This window comes from Varanus komodoensis, unplaced genomic scaffold (assembly GCF_004798865.1).
Source record: "Varanus komodoensis strain SLA01 unplaced genomic scaffold, ASM479886v1 scaffold2, whole genome shotgun sequence".
NCBI lineage: Eukaryota > Metazoa > Chordata > Lepidosauria > Squamata > Varanidae > Varanus > Varanus komodoensis.
Genome location: NW_025335568.1, coordinates 32,387,564 through 32,410,078, shown reverse-complemented (window position 1 = coordinate 32,410,078; position 22,515 = coordinate 32,387,564). Strand labels below are relative to the sequence as shown.

General features: G+C 39.3%; 1 protein-coding gene across 1 annotated transcript in view; it reads right to left on the bottom strand.

Annotated features, from left to right (window-relative positions):
* MRPS9 (mitochondrial ribosomal protein S9) overlaps positions 1 to 15,837 on the bottom strand; it is a 44,470-nt gene extending 28,633 nt beyond the window's left edge. Inside the window, exons 1-2 of the mRNA XM_044428727.1 lie at positions 15,643 to 15,837; positions 4,779 to 4,958 (exon numbers count right to left, since the gene is read on the bottom strand). Coding sequence (XP_044284662.1) covers positions 4,779 to 4,958; positions 15,643 to 15,735 — 273 coding nt within the window. The 5' untranslated portion in view covers positions 15,736 to 15,837. The remainder of the gene's footprint in view (positions 1 to 4,778; positions 4,959 to 15,642) is intronic.
* Between the last annotated feature and the right edge of the window lie 6,678 nt (positions 15,838 to 22,515).

The following is a 22,515-nucleotide window of genomic DNA, read 5'->3' as shown; positions in this document are numbered from 1 at the left end:
GGACACAATTGCAGTCGTGCTCAGGGGGAGGGGGAGATGGCTGCGGTCGTGCTCGTGCAGGGAAGACAGGGGCAATCACAGTCGTGCTCAGGGGAGGGGGGGGAGATGGCCGTGATCTTTGTTGTTGTTACTTTGCTGTTCCTTGTCATTTTGTTTCAAATTTTTGTGATAAAAAATGGTTACAGAACAGATTAACCTTATTTACATTGAACCTTATGGGGAAACTTGGCATGGCTCACGACCAATTTGGGTTGTGACCAGTGTCGTGGAACAGATTAAGTTCATGAGTCAAGGTACCACTGTACTTGCCTAGATTGTAGATACGGTTTTATTAAAAATCTGATCATTTTTATTTATTCTTTGTATTGTAATTATTACCTCAACAGTGAGAACTGCTTATACAGCTGAATACTTAACTGAAATGGATCTCAAAAATCAGAACTTTTTCATGCCAAATCAAAAATAAGAGCAGTCTCACAAATGGAGTGAAGCTGCTGTATGGGAGGGAGTGGGCATATAAGAGATGGTGTCAGGAACCGTTACACACTGGACTTTTATGCAACAGTGGAAGATCATTCTGCACTTTAATGCAGATTTCAATAATCTTTTAATATACTTTTTGGAATCATACTTACATGGTTTAAAGGGGACCTTGATGGAAACCAATATAAGCAAAAACTGTAAGCTATCACTTCACATAAAATAAAAATAGATACTCTGGCTTCAGGAAGGCGTCTCAAAATTAATACACAGGACTCTTAGTCAAACACAGACTGCTATGATGTTCTTCTAGATGATATCACATAATTGAATCTCATTCAAACCATTGTATATTCTTAATATATAGTCTTACTTTTATAAACTACCTTGGAAGGATAACTAACCCCTTGCTTTAAACATCCATTGAATAATAAGATAAGTATTTTGTTTTCTTCTAAAGTTTAGGGTTTTTTTTAGTTAGGCCTCATGAAAACAGCTCCAACTCCTTCCAAATCTACCTATAGCAGTTTTATATTTTGGTAGCATTACAAAAAGCAAAATGGCATGTTCTTTTCAAACAATGAAAGCTCTTTTCCTAATTTTTATTCCTTCTAAATCAATTTCTTCTTATGCCACAAGATTTTATTTAGAAAAACCAAGCTCCCACTAGTTGCCAATGAAGCTAGTTTCTTAAAACATTTGTTTTACATTTAAGCATTAGCCAAATGATCAGCATTGCAGTATCCATCAAGAACTTTGGTTACTCCTACCCACAAAGATCTTTAGCACTCAGATATTAATCCAATATAGTGATTGCTCTCACTTTTCCTTATCAGGTTTTGAATAATAAGAAAGCTGTCTTGAACTGAGTTCAAATATAAGTAAACAGGATATTGTGACTGCATTTAATGGATAATAAAATATCATTTTGAGTAGGCTGTGGTACTGTTTTGGCTACTTTTCTGAGCACTGAGATGTTAAATGATATAACTGTTCAAACCTAAGGCATGATGTTAACTCTTTATGTTAAAAGTGATCCACTTTTCACTTTTGAAATAAAAGGATTACATTCTCAACCCAGGGAAAAGCACTAGGTCAGGACTGCAATCTCTATTAATTAGGTATCCCAGCTGGGCAGTGGGTATGCAGCTGTTAACTTGATCAATGACTTACCTAAATGTCATCTCTACTGATTCGCTTATAAATTACCAGCAAGTGAGACTAATGTACAGGTGCTAATTTATTTAAACTGTTCTCTACAGTTCTACATAGCTTTATAAACTGCATCTGGCACCTAATGTTAGCTGTCAGTTGTACTTAGACATGCCTGTCCTAACGACTCTGTTCATTAGAAATGAGCACAAATTATGAAATATTGTGAAAAATGATACATCAAATGGAATGGGCAAAGCAAATCAATTAGAGAAACTTCATACTGCATATTCACACATAGGAGAATAAAACATCCTGATTTCAGAGCACGGTCTATAATACCAATTAAAAAGCAATTGGTAGACTTCTGCAGAGTTATATATCAATTTGCTGGGCTTTCCCCCCCTAAGACACACAGTTGTAATTTACAGCTTAACTTTTATTTCTAGAAAATAAAACCACTAGTAAGGCACCACTATGTGCAAATATATCCTGTGAAAGCAACGACAACACTGTTAACTTATTTCTTTGTATGACTTGTTTCAAAACACACATATCCAAAATGTCACTAAGAAAAGAACCCTAGGATGTCTACTTTGGAAATGCGCTGCACGCGCTGATTAACAGCAGACGACAGGAGATGCATAAGCACTCATCAGAAGGAATTATTACCATTCCAAGTGTAAAGCCTGATAATTCTGCTGCCACTGCTAAGCGGCTTTTATATTTTTATAACAGAAATTTAATTATGCATAGCAGACACTTTTATACAGCCTAAGTATTTACAACATCTGATGTTATGTGAACAAATTGAACAAGCATTATAAGTACTGTGCCATGCTAAGTAAAATGTTGTTCTTTGTTGTCTTCATCAGTTTTTTAAAAGATCAAGTGTTGAACTGTTCTTATACTTTACATCTACAGTAAGGAGAAAATGAGATTTTCAGGATATACCTAACTATCTTGAGGACAGGTTGCTAATATACCTGGAAAGCTTGATAAAATAGGTCTGGGCCTACCTGCTAGTCCATAAGGTTATTCATGTAATTTAATTCATTGTTTCTGTAGCCACTGGCCAAGGTCTGGCACTCGATCTTGAATTACTCCTTATAGCTTATCAGGGTAGTTTATTTTGGAGACTGTGTTTTGTTTTTCCCAAGTGGCTTCAGGTGGATTTTTGCTACTGTTTTTAAAGCATGTAATAGTACGAGAGGTTGCTACTGAAGCTCTGGGGAAGATGTAATGCAATTTTTAACAGTCCGACTCAATTGCTTTGGCAGCAAGCTGTATTCTAAAATAAAGGTACTGCTAAACAGATATAGAAGCAGTAGTGGCATGGGAAGGGCACTCCTTGTAGAGGAAAGATGGGAAGGCAAGTAACACTGATCCCTCCCCTGCCCATGCTTGTCCCAACCAGGCTAGAATACCAGAACTTAGCACTTACAGGAAATGGGATGAAGGGGAGATGAAGGAAACACATGTAAGGGATGAGTTCAGCATCTCTCTCCTGCCCACCATGTCTTGTTTTAAAACCCATCTCCCATTTTATCATTGTTTAGTACAATCCATGCTTTTCCAAATGCAGGTTACAAATATGCAATTCAAAAGTGTGCAAGCTTCCTTTCCAGTTATATGCTGAGTAAAAGGCAAAGTTTTTCAAAAGGTATGAAGAAGAAAGAAGAACCTGGGTTAGCATAAGTGTAAGACTTTATACAAGAAAAAAGGAAGAGTGATGAGTGATAGAGTAAATGTATAGAGTGATGGAGTAGACAGATTAAAAGATAAAGGGCTTTTCAATTTTTCAGCATTTTGATCCTATACTAAGTTAAGTAACATTATCGGGTTCTAATATGACCTGCTTTGATTTCACGATTCCTGGCATTCAAATAGATTGGTGCAATCACTGGATCTAGGCCAATTAAGTCACAAAATTGTTCTTTACAGTTACTGCACGGGGCCTGCATCTGTATGCTGCTGCCTCCCCATACTTTTCCACAAATCAGCATAACTGTCCATGCTTGCTAGAAGTCAAAACTTTCTCATGCCTGTCTGCTAGAGTCAAGACTTTCTCATCTCACCTATGAGTCATGCAGATCAGTCTTCCTCTCTGAGGAACTGGAAAACTGGATCACTTTAACAGTAGATAACTCCTGTCTGCTTTAACACAAACTAACTAGGACCAGAAAGGAGAGGGTGCAAATGCATCTTGAACTTTTCTTGAAGAAGAAGTCAAGAAGCATAGGGTTAGTTTGTTAGCCCTTATAAAGTAAATAAACTTGAATGATTATGCATGTGATTCTAAAATAAACTGCTGATTATCATAAGGATCTGAATGCTGACTGGGACTTTGCAGTGTGTCCATAGAACAGAGCTGCCCTGAGAACAATACTGCTCCTATAAACATGGCTTCATGCTGAGGCACACAGTTCCAAGGGCAATGAATGTACTAGACTAATACATAAATTGTACACTGATTTCCATTACAAAATCTTTTCTTATTTTCCAGTGCCAAAATACAGAACCAAATACCTCCTAACAAACCAGATGCATGCATTTTAATGGAAAGAATAAAAAAGAATGTAAAAAGCTGGGAAAAAAGTACAATGAAGCAAGAAAAATAAGAATCATTTTCTAAATAACAATGTTGGTTACATATACTTAGAAGTAAGTTCCCTTGGGTCTTATTCCAAAATAAGTGCACACAGAGTTGCAGACCAAGTGTTGGTCCTAAAGTGTAGGAAAAGGTCACTAGCTGTTATCGTATCATACATGAAACCCCAGCATAAATATACCCAGCAGGTCAAATTATGGGTAAATGCTTCCAAATGCTGTATAAACCTTGATAGTGGTTCTTATGACCTCAGATCAGGGGGATTATCCATTAGTAGTTTTTAAAAGAACCTGCTGTGCTTTAGCAAGGTATGGTATAGAGTTCTACACTGTGATGTCTGACCTCGCACAGTAGTGGGGTAGAATCTCTATTCAGAGCCACAGATGCAATGTTTTCTATGTATAGTAGTATTCTCTCGTATGCTGACGGTTCGATTAAAATTCACAGAGAGCTGAGGGGCTCATGCTGAAGCAAAGAGCTTTCAATTCTGAAGCCCTGCAGTAAATTACTTCTCCAACTGAGCAACCATACTTACATCAATATCCTCTTGGGTAAAAGTTTCTGGATCTTCTCCCATCATGTTGGCTAAATGTCTCTTTCCTATGTTGAACTCTTCAATCTGTTTTTTGATATAAACTTCTGTGTACTTTTCAGGTCTTGAAGGAGCAATGTTTTTCTTGTGCACTGCTATAGTAGTGCAGATCTGTCGGAGAATCTGAGAGGAAAAACAGAGAACAGCTATTAAACTAATATGAACTAGATACCATGCACATCATCTAAAGGCACATGGTATAGCAATCTTGGTGCAATTAAAGAGGTCCAGGCTGCCTGCCCCCCCCCCATGGATGCCATCTTAACTTCCACGATGGAAGAAAGGTAGGAAATGCATGCAGTAAACATTCACACAGTTACACAGAGCAAGGCTCGTCTAGTTAAGTTCAACTGAAATGCAGCTATCAGCATGGATATTTTAATAGCTTAAATGAGTATGTGTAGGGGTTAGATCAGAGGAACTCAAATGCCAAAATTCAAAGCTGTGCAATGATTTTATAAGGATGAGCCAAAATGCCACAAAATAGTGAGCAAGTTATCCAGTTTTCCAGCACTCTTCAACAGATCAGATGTTATACAAAGCAGGAAGTACAGGAAGCAGAAACAGTAGAAAAAAGACAGCAAAAATTTCAAAAAGCGTTGCATAAGAATATATTCATAATGTCTGTCTCTAAACTAAATCTCAAAATGAAGATTGCAGACTGAGTTAAATTAGTCTCTGTTAGGTGTGGGTTACACCTAGGATTCTGGGACAAAGAAAGAATAGTTGACACCCAGTTTCGCAAACAAAGTCCAAATTTCTCTCTAGCCTTAAATGAAATGCATGGGAGGGGTAGAGAGCAGAAAAAGAGAAATATGGCAGTCTTTATGTTAGAAAAGCAGAAAAATAATTTTATGTGATGTTCTAGGTAGAAAAAAGTCAAATTGCATAGCATAACCTAATAGAAGTAGCAAATGAACCCCCCCCCCCCAAAAAAAAGCAAAGTCCTCCTCTGGTTTGTTGAAAATAATCTTCATTTGGTTGTAACACCCACTCCATGGCTAAATTTAATACGTACGAAGACACATAAGATAAAGTAGCCACAATGCTCCATGAGAAAACCTTGGTCCATAAGATTCCAGACATCTGTTATTTTATGTGGTTTGCTTCCTATCTACTTCAAATGGTTATCCATGAAAATGTTGGGTGGCCTCAAGCTAATGATAATTTCTCACTCTAATAACTCAGTTAAACTTCAAGGCAAAGTTCAATATATTTTTACACAAAATAACCCACTCAAAGCTCTGTTACCCAAACAAACTCATCTATATACAATATTTCAGATCAAACAAGCTAAATGAAACTTTGTTGCTCCTTTCCTAAGCAAAGCTCAAGGAACAAGTGTAAAACAAGTGCCATAGCAAGATTAATGGTAAATACCTGGCACATGCCATGTAAATGAATTCTCATTAGGGGCTATTCTTTCCTGATAAACTTGGTGTTTGGAAGCAGATGTCACAATAAAGCAAGTTATTATTATTACTTTTATTGCAAACTGCCTGCCTTTAAACATGATGGCAGAACTAATTTACAATGCAACACCAAAAATCTCTAATAATTTGGCAAGATTTTGGCAAGGTCAGGGCAGAAAAAAAGCAGATAAACATTAACCAGCTTGGATCATGCCGACACAGAAGGGGAGAAAAATTCAGGAAGAGAAAAGAACTGTAAGGAGCTCACAGAATTATATTCAACTAAGTCATTAAATAACAACGTTTTAACACTAGTGATTTTTTCAAAAGAAAATGAAAGCCCAGATATCTAGGACAAATTTTGCACCAACAGCCCAATCTAGCACTTATTTTCTGCAGTGGTTCATTGTCATAAATGGTAGATATTTCTTACATGCATCCAGAATATATTAAGACTGTATTTCTTCTGTTACATTTAAAAAATACATCCTCAGTCACATATTCTGGATGCAGGCTCTATCTACCATTGCTGGAAAATGTTAACCACTTCTTAAAACTTCAGATGAGCATTCAAAACTTGTTCGACTGATCATTCATTCATTCATTCATTCATTCATTCATTCATTCAGGAGACTTCTATGCCGCCCCATTCGCTGAAGCCTCGGGGCAGCTTACATCCATAAATAAACTTCCTTAAAATAATATAAATTAACAGTATAAATTAAGTCACCCTGGCCAAAGAATAAAATGAATAAATACTATTAACAATTAAAATGACATTTGAATAAAAAGGTCTTCGCCTGGCGCCGAAAAACAAATAACAACGGCGCCAGGCGGACCTCTCTGGGGAGCGCATTCCATAGATTGGGCACCACTGCAGAGAAAGCCCTCCTCCGAGTACCTACCCTCCTAATTTCCTTCACGGAGGGTTCCCGGAGAAGGGCCTCTCCCGCAGATCTGAGGGGGCGGGTGGGCATATATGGACGTAAGCGCTCCTCATGCTCCATTGCTTAACATATTGACAAACACAGCCCATTGGAAATCTTGGTTCAGAGGCCAACAGTTTTGGCTGAACAATTTATTCCCTCCCTCTTAAAACCCTAGTACGATTGCCATCACTGCTTACTAGCAAACACAATTCCTTTTCAAAACAATGGTCCAAAAGACAGTCATCTTCTGGCTTTTGTGGAAGATATAAGATATGGCTAGACAGATTTGTTTTTCTTTTACCAAGATAATCAGTGGGTAAAGACAACTGTAATTTCAATCAAGCGCTCTGCCAAAGGAATAGAAGAATCACTGGCAAAGCAGTAATGGCTCAAGCTTGGCAAAGAGCCATCTTTATGCACTACTTTATTTGTCCTGTGTTCATATTAACAAAGCTTCTCAGCAATCTAATTATTCTGTAAACAGATTACTGGAGTTGTCTCCCAGGAAAGAAAAAAGTCACAATGAAAAGCTCCAGAAGTTGGAGAGGGCAATCTTGTAGGTACAGTCAGCAAGCTATTCTAGATCAGAATTTAAGGAAACAATCAGCTAGCAGCCAGGTATTTTGGGCTGAAATTTGACACTCATTCTTATCTCAATTTAGTCCTGTGCCTCATATGCAATTCTTATTGTCTCACCTGCAAAGTCTTATTGATTTCAATAGTGTGTTCTCACAAGTAAACAAACAAAGAATGGGTAACTTAGCTATTTTATGCATAAAAGTTATCTAGTAACATGGAAAAGGCACAAACAAGGCACAAACTTGGTTTTGAGCAAAAATTAGGAGGATGCCATTTTTACTAGCTAATACCTGATGAACTGAACTCGACATGTAAAGGTAAATCATACTAGCACAAGCTTTATACAAAAAAGGTACCTAGCTATAATTCCTTATACAATCATTACAACACCCAAAGGCTAAGGGAATCCTTTACTAATAGAACGGTCAGAAATCAAAGTCAGTCTCCATTCTGGAACCCAATTCTCCTTTCTATCATGCTAAAGGCAGAAGGACCACCTTTTATTTAGTCCAATATGTGCTTTAAGTAGAAGCAAAGATCAGTGCTGTGCATTGCCTCTAAGTCTGTTTGTTGTATGAACAGGACCCTTTAATTATTTCTATTAGAGATCAAGCCTCTATCCAAGCAGTAGGAAAATATTTAAGGAACTTTTCTATACTGATACTGTAATTTCTCCTTTAAAGCTGGGAAAGGTTTTGTCTCATTTAGTCCATCTTATCAACACTTTTTTCCAGAGAATTCAGGTTTTTTAAAAAAAATCAAAATGTCTAAATCAGTTTAGATGGGGTTTAATTCATCAGAGCAAATCATGATCCATATATCTAATCAGTTTAATATACAACAAAAATCCACAGTAAATAAATATGTGGGTAATAGGAAGCATTCTATCAGAAGTTATTTTAGTAAATACAGATAGTTTAAACTGACATCATGGATGAGAAATGTTTCTCCAATCAAAATGAATATTCTACAAAAACTTTTTTATTAGCCAGAATTCTACTCAAGGTTCAAATGTGTAGATGGGAGGAATGGCAAAAAATGTGCAATAGGATTATCCGGTCAAGCATTAATTAACTGCACTAATTAGCGCAATTGGTGATTGTACAAATTACTTTGAGCCATCCCCGGAAAAGGAAAGAAATTAATTTACCTTTCTTTTTTAAGGCTTTCCATGCAAATGTACGATTTGCACATTTTTCAGATTGGATCAGTAAAATATCCACATTTAGAACAAGCAGTACATTATCAGAGGAAAGTAATTATGAGTAGATTGACAGAATCCACAAGTAAAGACTACAATGAAGGTATGTATGATTTTGCCCTATGATAGGAAAAGCTACAGATCCTGCCTAGCTCCTGGACTATTACTTTAAGTGAAACAAGTAAAACAAGTATTTTGATGTGATTAATAGGAGGAAAAAGGTTTAACAAGTGTTGTCTGTTTGTTTGGCGGGAGGTACTACTTATATGTCTGTGTCATGCACTTCTGAGGCTGCCACATGCTCTTGAAGTTCTGCTCAAGAGTACCTGCAACAGAACATTTAGAGCTGCTTACCTAGTCTCTGAAACACTTTATTAATTGATATTAGACAGGCCCAATAAATTCTGATAAACAGGCTTGTAAACAGGCTTTCCCTGAAGTCTGATCCAGACAGTTATGGCTTGTAGCACACAGCAGAGAGTGCTGTTTGATTGCTGATTAATCGCTATTCTGTTGTTGTTATTGTTGTATTATTTTTATGCTACAGTATTTTATATTCTCCACCATACTTTTGTGAAAAGCACTATATAAATATGAGAAACTAAAAACTATCCGTTAAGTATTTATTATATTTAATGCAGATTTTTCATCTACATCATGTGATCAATGTCCTTATATGCAAATATGACAGAGCAATCCTATGACTTCTCTATTGATGAAGATCCATAAGTAGACACAGCAGTGAGCTCAGGGGTGGGAATGTAGAACAATTTTTTTTCTGCCTCACACCTGCTGCCCATTCCACAACAGCTTCTCCTTTAAGGACACAATATCATCCTCATAAAAGGTTAGAAGGAATGGAAAGGGGGCACTGCAGTGCATAGTGGGGGAGCAAGACAGGCCTGGGTCTGCTTGAATCAAAAGCCTATCTGTCACCATCCTTACCTGCTGGTGAGTCAGGTACAGGGGCTGAGGTTGAACCAGCTGAAATATTTTTAATATGGAGGGATACGAGCCTATAAAAGCCCCGCCTGGCTCCTGGTGGCATGGATCTGGATAGATGGAGGGCTCACAGAACGGAGTGTGCTGTCTTTTGAGCATCAGTCCCTTAAGAGTGTACTCTGAGGGTTTTAACACCTATTAAAAATTGCTACCATAGTTCCTCTAGCAAAGGATAGGAAAATTTATTTGATTATAAAAGGAATGCAGAACTAATAACAAAAAATAGTAAAAGAATTTAGGACTGGTATTACCACAAGACATTTGGTTTGGTAAAAATAAAGACATTGTTTGCCCAACCCAATACCACACTGTGACTAAATTAAACCACAGACCCTGTTGTGTTGTTGGATGCCTACAGGCTTTGCCATGTCATACTATATAAAAGTATAGTTTTTATTCATATCCTATGCATATATTTTGGTATTGTATAAAAACAATCTTATAGGAACGTAGTTTTGTTTTATATTGAGTAGATAATTGTATATAAGCCTCCAACAATGGGGTAAAGCTTTTAAAACACTTCATAATGGGAAGAGTTTAGAAGGGAGGGTGATTTGCATAGGCAGTAGCTCTGCTTTGCTCCAGTAACTCACTTTTCAGGAACAGACCATTTCTTACTTGTGTTCCAAGAATTTTGCACCCACAGCAGGTAACTATGTTAGACTGACTAATGGCTATTCTAACAATTATTACATGATTCCAGTTCCAAGAGGTAAAATATTCCAGAGGCACCACTGTAGAATTAAACTTCCTTAGGAGAAAACACAATGGAGATTTATAATATCATTGTACCACTTGCTTTATTTACATACATACAAACAGATCAGTGGGTGCAAAGGGATCCTCCTGCAAGGTATATGTTTTTCCATGCAACTTGGCTGCCCACCACCTGTGATTTCAGCCAACTCTAACCAGACATGCACAGCACGTTGCTATACAAAATGCTTTTTTCTCCTACCCTCAAGGCAACTTCTTTCAGAACCCTTTCTTTAAGATGAAGTGCTCACTTTGTACCAGGCAACTTCTTTCAGAACCATTCCTTTAAGACGAAGTGCCCACTTTGTACCAACTTACATGTATAAAGAAACATGACTCTTGCTAAATTTGACTTAAGAGGCATTACTTTTAGCAAAACCACAGTGAAAGAACCATACCCAGCAAAACTCCTAACAGTATTTGCAACCCAATTTAAAAAACTGCTTCTCCAAGGTTACAATTGTCTGACAGATGCCTCCACTTCTGGGTGTAAGTTCCACTGAACTCAATGGGACTTAATTCATCATTTGCGAATAATTGTAAAGCTGCAATTCATTGTTTTTATTCTTAATTTACTGCAACAAAGTATAACTGTTAATTCAATTATATTGTAAATTAACCTGAAAACCTTTTGTCAAGCTCTTCATTTATTTTATGTACCTCAAGTTCTTAAGCCTCTAAAAAGAAATAAGCTTTTAAGAATCAGAAAATTTGTATGCACTGGAAATTATAAATACTTTGTCAAATACTCAGCTATGCTATGTGGTGGTCAGGTTATAATACCGGGCTAGATTTTTCTTTAGCCTTTTGCTACCATAAGACCGCCTTCCATTCACAGAATGCTTTTGATCCACTAGAACAGTGATTCCCAAAGTGGACAGTACTGCTCCCCAGGGGGCAGTGGAAAGAGCTGGAGGGGCGGGGGGGGGGCAGTGATTGTTTGTTTAAAATTTGCAGTTGAACAACAGCCCTAATGCAAAGAAAGAGGCATAGGAGTGCTAGGGTTGTTGCCCAAGAGGAAAAGGTAACATCCCGAAAAAGTGTGGAGACCACTGCATTAGAGAGTCCCACTAGTGGTAGTGATAAGGCGACATTTGACAATTCCTCTTTCCTCTGTAATCCCCATCCCATGATCCTGGAGGGTCCAAGCAATTCTTGGGATCAAACTTTCCAGAAGGCACAAGGAAATGGGAATGGAAAAACTGCCACCCCACCCACTGCAGAAGCAAAGTCTGAATCCAGGCCACTTCTCTCCCCGATCCCCTGCCCACTATTTATCAACCCAGCAATCTTTAAACCTTTTCACACACTGGATCAACTACTGATTTCTTTAAACTATGCATTTGCATGGTGGTAGCATTACAAGTTGTGATTCATTAACAGGTCCCAACCCAGCAATTGAGGACCAAATTTATGTATAAAGTTAATTTTATTTATAATGATATGTAGAGCATTCCCAACCTAGAACTCCCAGGTGAAAATGTGAGGAAATGTTCCTCATAGGTTTGCAGGGGGTGCAAAATGCCCTTCTGCTGAGCAAAGGTTGTGGTTAGGACAAATTCTAGCCCCAAAAGTAGAACTTTACAAGTACAAAAAGGACAAGATCTCTTCCCATTCATCCAGAGTGCAGAACACAGAATAACAGACTTAAGTTAAAAGAAACCAGTTTCAGACTAGACACCAGGAAGAATTTTCTCACTGTTAAGAGCAGTATGACAATGAAACCTATTACCTAGGGAAGTTGTGGGCCCTCCCTCATTAGAAACATTAAAAAAGTGTCTGGGCAGTCATCTCAATGGAATAGTCTAAATTAGTAGTCCTGCAATAGCAAGTGGTTGGGCCCAATGACCTTCTGATCCCTTCCAACTCTATTATGATTCTAAGGGTCCTTAGGACAATATGGTCCTTGATGGGGAGAGAGCGCTGCTATTTCTCAAGTTTTATTTTCATAATTTAATTGGCTTGGTGGACTTTGAACAGGATGATATAAGTCTGCTGTTATTTAAAAGGAGAATTACAGAGATAGATGGTTATCCAGCATGACTTGGATCAATTGAATTCCCGGATCATTATCCTTAAGGTTAAAAGTTTCACAGTAACAACCAAATTATTGTTGTATACATGAAGGGTACAGAGTAATGAAAGGGAATTCAAGTGGTGGCAGCACCACCAATAGAATTCTTATTTGCACAGGGCAGGGTGTCATGTTGTACATAGTTCTGTAACCAGCCTTGTGTCAGCCTTTTGTCCTTTGTTGTTCTCCACAACTTCTTTCCATTCTTTCTTTCGAGTGCAACTTATTTTCAACACCAGAAGCTGCTTGAAACATTTCCTTCTATTTGTGCTAATGCATCTTGTAAAGAAGTATTCATTCTGGTTAGTAGGGCCAGCACAAGCCATTCCTTAAGGTAGGGAAAAACATGTGTATCTATGTGCCACAGTAAACAAGAAAAGCAAGAACAGCAAATTATGTAGTGCTGAACACTGGGAACTTTAGAACTCCTTAAGTTACTTCACAGGAAAGTTTTAAAACATGACTATCAACTACTTCCCAGTACACTTTCTCAAGCAACGATCACTAAATCTCTGTTTCTATCCACATCCACCTAAGATTCCAGTCACGCTGCTTCCTAAAAGTCACACTGGAGGAAAATTAGGCAGGAAAACTTGTCCTCACATCCTCATGGACATACACAAGCAAATACAACTTACTCATTACACTACAGTATGTATTTGCTGGGTTTACCAAATCTCTACAAATCACATAGAACTAAACTAAGTAATTAGGATCAGGGGCAGATTGCCATTTCTCCAAGGTTGTCATTTCCATAAATCAGGTTGAGTCTGCTGATCCTATTTCAGCTGACAACACAGAATGTAAACAGTAAAATGGTGAGATAAATCTGGGAACATCTTTAAACATCCAAAAGAAGTTATTCATGCTGAGATTTAAAAAAGGCTCAGCACTTAAAGAAATACAGAACTTAAAGGTGCAACAAACATTTCAAAACCAACTTAAGGAAAAAGGTACCCAGCAAATGTATGGACATTTCTGCTCTTCCAGTATGTGTTGGATTCCAAAAATCAAGCAATTTTGGTGCAGCCAGAACCACCATACACAAACCAAACAAGGCACCTGTCAGACAATAGCCTGACTACAGGTAAAATATCCTAACACAACTATAGAAGGACCACCATTTTGTGTTAACTGGCATTTTATCACTTCAGTGAGTTGTTAACCTTTTTTGAGAATCTCACTCCAGCACAGAGAAAGAACCGTAAGGGTACAATCCCATTATAATGATCACAAGCCTCTGCACTTGGAAGCTTGCATTCATTCTGTGCAAAGTGGGAAGATTGTCTTCCCATGCTCATGCCCTGCATTTTCACTAGATGAGTTTCTTCCCTGCTTAGTAAAATTGTCTTGGAGGGAGAGCAAAGGATGCTGGAACAGCCCCAGCATAGCCTGTATCCTGGCATTTCCAATCTTCTTCCCTGCCTACCCACCAAAATGTTCCCTTTCCCCTTCTCCAAGGTTATGTTTCCAACCTCAGAGACTCAACAGCAGCTGTGAAGAGGGCAGGTTGTGATTTCCCTTTGCCTAAAGGTGTTACCTTTCACCACCGATATATGCACTGATGTGTGCACTATTGTATTCTATGATTTGAATTATGACATAAGAAACAAGTCAGTAGAGATGTGAAGGTCCAGGAAAATAAAAAGAAAAAATTGAAAGGTTTCCTCTACCATCAAGGACTGTTTTTGGTTTTTTCTCCCCAAAATGGACAAACTGAATGGCTTCAGATTATAAAATATTTCCTTTTAAAATTTAAGATATGGTTTTATATATTGCTAACCCCATCCAAATAATTTCTAAAAACTTGTATAAGGAAAACTCATACACACTAGAGATACTGAAAATGTCTGGAAATACTGAAGCCATGGTGGGAAATGATTATTAATCCTCTCAGTAAGATTTCAAGCATATTTATTTCATTCTTTATTCAAATTATTGATCTAATAGATCTTTTACTTATAGACATTTAAGGATGCTCTAAGTCATGCTCAATTTTCCAACATGTGACTAATGATTATATGGAAGTTTTGTCTCTGACTGCTGCAGCATATACTCAGGACAGACTCAGTTCTAATCTAAAACCCACCTGTGGATCCCCCCATAGATTATACAGCCACTGTCAAAAGATGTAACTGAATGACAAGTGGGTCACTTTTTTTTAAAAAAAGCAAGCATACAAACTTTTGAGGCTTGGGTCTACACAAACTGACTGCCCATTTATAATGTCCAATTAGACCTTACCACTGTCTCAGCTATAAACTCTTTAACATATGGGAATAGAATAAACCCTCCTCACCTAAAAGAAACTTAGCAACCTCGTTCCTATGACACAGGATTGCCACCAGCACTAGGGACAAGCTTTCAAAAATGAGCAAAAAAAAAAAGTTCATTAACAAATTACTTACAGGGTGAACACACTGTCACTCAAGTAACACTCTGAGATTTCTTAAAGTTTCTTAAATATAGTTGCTTATATTTGGCAGAATCTTTCCCAGCTAAATAAATTCTCCTTTGGATCAGATTTCCCTAAGCCCCATCACACAGAAAGGGTCAGGATTAGGAATTCTCTTAAACCGGCCAGGAAACAGAACAGATGCTGTATACTAGCCTTCCTGAAGTTTCCTCTGGTCAGACCTACAAGAATCTAAAATACATCATATATCACTTGATAAGCTCATAAAATCATCTTGTCCGGTCAATTCAATTTTTCGATTTTTAATACGAGGAGAGAGAAATTTCGGGGATTCAGGCTACTCAAGAGCCTCGCACGAGAAGGAAGGAAACAGTGCGCAGGCGCCGCCGCCGCCGCGGTTCTACGTAAGCCGTTACTCAGCCCCGCCCTTTCCCTTACCTTCGCCCTCACGAGCGGCTGTCCCAATCTCACGGCCGGGCTCCAGCGGCCGGGGCCCACCATAAGCACGCGCCCAACCGCCGCCGCTGCCATGTTAAGAAAGAGGGAGCAAGAAGGGCACCGGCAACAGACGGCCCCTCTTTTGCCGTATTCCGCTCCTGACGCACGCACGCACGCACACACGCACGCTCACGACAACGACGTCGCGCTTCTCAGGCGCGAGAGGCGGGGGCGGCGGAGACGGACAGCCCTTCGGCAAAGGCCACGTGACCAGCAAGGGGGCGGGCGCGCGCGCCGTTCGTGGCTTCATTTCCGCGCGCCCTTTAAAGCGAAGGGTCGGAGTCTTTTTGCAGCTTTCCCTTTTCTCCCCCAGGGTCTCCGTGGAGCAGCGTATCCCCCTTCCGTATTTCTGTTTAAGAGCGGTTCACCGTGAATTGTTTCATGGACGTTGGGCATATTTCAGATTTACATTCAGATAGCCCGCTCAGCATGCTGTAATTTCTGGATTAAAGAATATTTATCATTATTTCGTAGGGGAAGTCCCTACGAAGAAAACGCACAGAACGGGCTAGTTCTTTTGTAGTTCTGCAATATTTACACTGGAAACGTTGATAAGGAAGCTGGTGGTGCTACGAGTTTAAGAAATGCATGTCAAGGTGCAATCTTACGAACATTTAGACGGAAAAAGCCCTCCTGGCGTTCAGGTAGGCATACTGGAAATTGTAAGCCTTTCGTTCAGTCTAAACATGCATAGCATTGCACCGTGCATCTGCATTATTATCATACACACTGATGTTGAAATCTCAAACTCACCTGTGTTTTATTTTTAAGCATATACTCACTGGGTTACAATGTAGAAGTGTGCATGGTGGCCCTTCCTATATTTATACCTTTTATAGTTCTCTGTTTACTAGCCTGTCAAAGTTTCAGTGTTAGAAAAAATGCTTTCTGTGGCTGCAATTCTATAATCCACATGCTCAGATGCATTCCCTAAAAATATACAGGAAAGGAGTACAAGTTTATGATTCAGGACTGGGATAGAAATTATGTCCTAATAATAAACCTCAAGGCTCAGAGGCACTCCAGCTTGTCACATATAACGACTGACCCCTGTGTAAACTAGGGAAGCAAACTCTCCCAAATACCAGGGAAGGCAAGGATGGGGCGGCTGAAGCTCTTTGGAGCCAGCCTAGAGTGGAGCAAGAGCATGTGCTAGAATAATGGGCAGAGTAGAGGGAGGAGAAACAGAACGTTTAATCAGCAAGGAAAACGAACCGGGCACAGTTGGGTACATGCTGCATGTAAACCTTGCTTTGCTTGTGCAGTGCCAGTCCCTTTTATCCCTGGAAGAAAGTTGCCTCCTTCTGGTTGGTTATTGGTCAGGCGCACAAGACAAACTCACCCTTACGAGGCTTCTCAGATTTGGGTAATACTGTGCTGTAGTTGTACTTGAGGTCTAGATCACAGATTGGTTTGGTGAACGTCACTTTGACCTTCCAACTCAAAGACAGATATATTTATAGATATTTGCTATTGATGCAGTCACATCAAACTGCCACAACTTGCCAGGGGTTGAGTAGCTATGCTGCAAGCCCTAAAACAAATAGGAAAGACATGTCCAGGCACAGAAAGATTTGCAGTGGAAGCATTTAAAAGCCACAGAAAGGACACCAAGCAGGGGAAATGGTCCTCTTTGTTGCATGTGTACATGAATTTCTTGAAAGGTGTTACTGTTGTTATTATTAAAATTTGATGAGGACAAACAGGAAATGTTCTGAAACCAAGCATCAAAAATGAGATGTTAGTGGAAGACAATGTAATAGTATACATCTTGTAAATAACCCACACTTACAACAATATCAAGAACTACCTGATGGAGGGGACACATAAAACTATAACTTGATGCTCCAGAGATATTTGATGTTCCCTCCCACCCATGGCTAATGGATTCCAGCATAGTCTGCATTTTCTTTTGGTGTTCTCAACAGGATTGTAGGTTGAGTCACAAACCAAGGATACATGCTCGAGCTGTTGCCCTCCTGCTTCTCCTTGCTACTGGAGCCCTGGTCAAAATGACAGAGAGGAACCAAGTTCTGTTGTGATCCTAAACTCTGCCTCAGCGGGGCATGTACTCCTCATTCCCCAGGTTTTGAAAAGATGAGACTGACTTGCTGAGGGGGAGTGAGAAGAGTCATGGATCTGCTTGTTTTCACCATTGGAAGTTATGTACTATTCTCTCTTCTCCATCCATCAGGGAAACTTCAAAATCCATTGTTTAGGGAACCTCCAACGAGAAGGGAATCATGCTTGTGTAGAAAGGAAGGTAAGGGAAAAAATGTATCTTGTTCTTTAGCCTCAGGCTCCAAAGCAGCTAACATAAACTACAATTGAAAATAAAAAAATAAAAAAATCAAGCAACTGAATGGCCACAGCATCCTTGCCTTATCCCTGTCTAGAAGGGCAATAGGAACAAGATAGTTGGAATTAATGCTTTGAAATGCTGTTGCTTCTGGAATTCATTGTTGGGACCCTTCAAGACAAGAACACAAGAAAAGCCATGCTGGATCAGATCAAAGGTCTGTCTAGTCCAGCACTCCTGTACACTCAGTGGCAAACCAATTGTCCACAGGATGGCTGCGAACATCCTCCTGGCCAAACTCCCCAGCATCTGGTGGGCGCAGGCATGCCACCTCTGGTAAGGGAGGTAGCACATAGCCCGCAAGCTAGTAGACAAGGCTAGCCTCTTCCCCCATGAATCTGTCCAAAGGCCTGCGTTGACTCCCAGAAAACAGTGCAACCTGCTGTGATAGTATTACCATTCCTTTTAAGTTGTGTAATTCATTTAATGAATTGTTTTAATTTTGAGTTACATTTTATTGTGCTTTAATTTATTAGTCACTTTGAGAACCTTTAGCTTAGAAAGTAATTAAGCCAGAACTTTATTAAGAAACAGAAATGGTAAAACTGAGGCTGTGTGACACTTTGGACACAGTATGAGAAGGCATGACTCACTTGAGAAGACAATCATGTTAGGGGAAGTCAAAACCAGACAAAGGAGAGCAAGACCCAGGATGAGATGGATGCATTATATAAAGGAAGTCACAGTCTTGAATATAGAACAGCTACATGGGGACATTACATTCATAGGGTCACCATAAGTTGGAGACAACTTGACAACACACAGTAGCAACAGATTAGAATGTGCGTACTGAACAAATGCATTGGCACAAGCAGTAGTGTGCATTTAGCTTATAAAGAGGTAGGAAATCTTCTGCATATAAAGCTTCTGGCTTTTAAAGAGGTAGAAAAGCAGTTACATAAAATGTTAAGAAGCAGTCAGCTGCTATCCAATGTGCAGCCAACCACCTGTTTCCAAGATTCTTACTTCCTCTCTTCCAGCAGATGTTGGTATCTTAACTGAACAGTTGTAGCTAAAAGATAGTGGACAGCTCTTTTGCATCTGGATGTGCTGAGAGCTAATGCTTCATATTCTATTAGGAAGAGTGTCCAGTGCATGCCATCTTGATGTGACTCCACATCTAGTCACTGTCCTTCAGATATGCATGTGTTCATGAAAAATAGGTTGGATGTGTGCAGTAACATGAAATGGATATTTATTTCATTTGAATGCATGTGTAGATCCGCTAAAACAGCAAGCCTCCCAAAAATCAAAGGCTGAAGAAATATATCTAGACGAGAGCAATTCATGGCATATTCCCACATGTATAGCAGCTGGTAAATGCACAAATGAAAATGCAATAATTTAAAAAGATACTGGTTTTTATTTTAAAAGTTATCTCTGCTTCATGCTTGCTTTGTAGCAATTATAATAGAAAGCCACCCTCCCAGGATTTCTGTGCATCTCAGAGACAAATAAAATAAATGGCTTATTTATTATTTTATTTTTGCTTTTTCTTGGCTTTAACATTATGGACTCATGACCCTAAGGAAAACCCTGTATCAGGTTTGGCTTTGAAACAGAAAGGTAAGTGACCTCAAATATGTGTTGAAGGTCATCAAATTTCATCTCAAGAACTAATCAGCGAGTGACCTCTTGTATAATGCTGAAGCTGCCACCATTGATTTCAGAGGTCAAGTTCCTTTTGGAGAAAAAAAAGGTACAGGGAGGCCCCAAACAGCATAGGCCAGCTTTGACAAAATAATAAAGCCCTACCCTTCCCAGAGTGTTCAATTAAATCCTTTTGACTCCATTTCTGAAAACAGGATCCTCATAGCCATGTTACTCTTGCTCATGTGTGGTCAATACAGTTGCTTTCCTGACTAAATAAGATTTGTAGGATTGAATTCTGTTGCTTCCTTGGATGCTTTCTTCAACATTTGAATAAGAACAGTGGTACTGGCAAGGATATTCCTTCCACATCCCCATCTATCCTCTCTTCACCACTTTTCTTGATGGGCCTATTACTCTTCTCTTGAAACAGGCATTTCCCTTCCTATCTTGGCAGGGCCATTTCTTCATCTTTACCTGATAATGACATCTCTCTCTTTTTGCTCACACTGATATCTCATTTTCCTTTAAGAAACACAGACATGTACTTTACTCCTAAGTAAGAAATTGGCTGATAGCAGTACTTTCTCCTAGTGCCATTTTTTCACTGGACTAAATTAGTCTTCTCTGTAATAATACTTTGGAGGCATGTGGAGTTTCAATCGGACTGAGACATTGTAGAAGGTGGATTTTGCTTCCAGCCACCTTTCTATCTATTCCGTGAAGCTGCAAGTAGTGATTCTCAAATAGAAAAGGAGCATGGAGCAGGGCAGGTATCGATCATTCTCTGATCAGGAGCTTCCTTAAGGTCTCTTTGGGCAGGAATAGGCAACCCAGTGTCATCCAGATGTTTTGGGCTACAATTCCCATAACTGCCGAGTTGCCTACCCCTGTTGGAGGAGAACCCATGTGGCACAGTGGTTAGAGGATTTGACTGGTACCCAGGAGAACTAGGTCCTGGCTATGAAGCCCACTAAGTGATTTTGGGCCAATCATAGACTCTCAACCTGACCTATATCACACAGTTGTAGTTGTGAGGATAAGATGGAAAGGAGGAGAACCTTGTAACCTGCTCTGAGTCCCCCTCAAGTGGAAGAAATGTGAGGTATAAATGGAATGGAATGGTAGTAGTAATATTTTTATTATTAATAATAATTTGTTATTATTGCTATTATTATTATTTCACTTGGTGATGCATTCCAAAAAGGTAGCAAGCAACAAAACCCCACATGATGTTTTCCTAATGTGTGTTGAACTGTTGCTGCAGAGGACAAGCCAATTTGTTCAGGCCATGATGGGGAAGAAGGGTACATTGAAGCCTTTCTACCTATGCCATTTTCCTAATCCAGATGGCTCTCCTACTCAGGCTGTTATCAGCACCATGAGGAATAAAGGCACAGGTCCAAGCCTTGCAGGTGGGGCCTCTAACAACCCCTTTAGAAAGCAGACTGGCTTGCAGTGGTGACTTGCAGAACCAGCACAAGGAAAAGGTCTTGCTTGAGATTGGAATGTCCAGAGCCTTCTGTGCAAATGCACGGAAGCACATACCCACATGCATGGCATTCTTTGGATCCAAGTCAAAGCATTACTCGAAATTACTGTGGCTAACATAGCTTTATCCTGAAGCACATTTGTATTTTGTTTAATTTAGTTTTCCAGTGTGGATATTGAAGGATTTGTAACCTAAAAGACTTTGGAATTAACTCCTGCGCTTTCTGCATTCTTGAGCAATGCAACAGAGAGGTGAACAAGCACAGATGGCTGAGACTACAACAGTAAAAAACAAAGAAGAGAAGCACGCACCGAACAGATGACATTTGGAAGATAGACTGGGAGGAGACCCGATCGGAATACTCTTGCATGGAAACTGTCAGTCATTTCTAAGAAATATTTGGAACCAATGCCCAACCACAATAGTACAACCAAAAGATGCATATGTGTAAAAGATTTCCTGGATAACCCAGGGAAAACCCATTCCAACCTGTTATCAGTATACAGTGCATGCAATATTTTCTACATTCTGTGTTATACGTTCTCTAGTTCTTCCTAATAGTTTTCTAGTACAACAATTTTGTGATTAGTCCTTCCGTACTGCTACTAATTCACACACATATTGTGTATATTATGCAGCTAAACAAGATCCTTTCCACATAGTTTGTCCTGAAATATTGTACATATCTCATTACTTAGACTGATGACATATTTATTATTTGAGGTTACACTAGCAAAGAAATGACTTTCTCAATGGAACTATGAAGCAGCTGATTACTTCCTGAAGCACCGCTTCAAGTAAGAGTCCTCCCAATAAAATGCCTTTAACAAATTCCTTTAGTTTTCAAAGACAGCATTTAATCACCTTTGAGAGCCAATGCTACTGCCTCTGAAAGGGAAAAATGGCCATCCCTAAACTGATACATTTTCTGAGTTGAAAAATGAGTGTGTTCTCTTGTTTTATTTTAATTAACTGCTTCTAATTAAAATGCATTTATTTACATTCTTTCTTGATTCGATGATAGGAGCTGTAGTCTGATATAGATGCGATTTGACATGCACACACAGTCTCTCCCTGTGCATGGAGCCAGCATGGCATCGTGGTTAAGCAGGCAGGACTGGGGCTGAGGTGAGCTGGGCTCCATTCCCCACGCAGCCATGGAGCCAGGCACGGACTCTCAGCCCAGCCTACATCACAGGCTTCTTGGGGGAATAAGACCGATAGCAGCAGGAGGAGAATGATGCCAGCCTCTTGAAAAAGAGGAAAAGGCAGAATATATATCAAATAAATAAATCTACAGGGCATGAGGTTGGAAAAGGCTAGCGTATGCTTTCAGAGAAGAAGTATTTGCAGGGACTTGCAGACCTCTGCC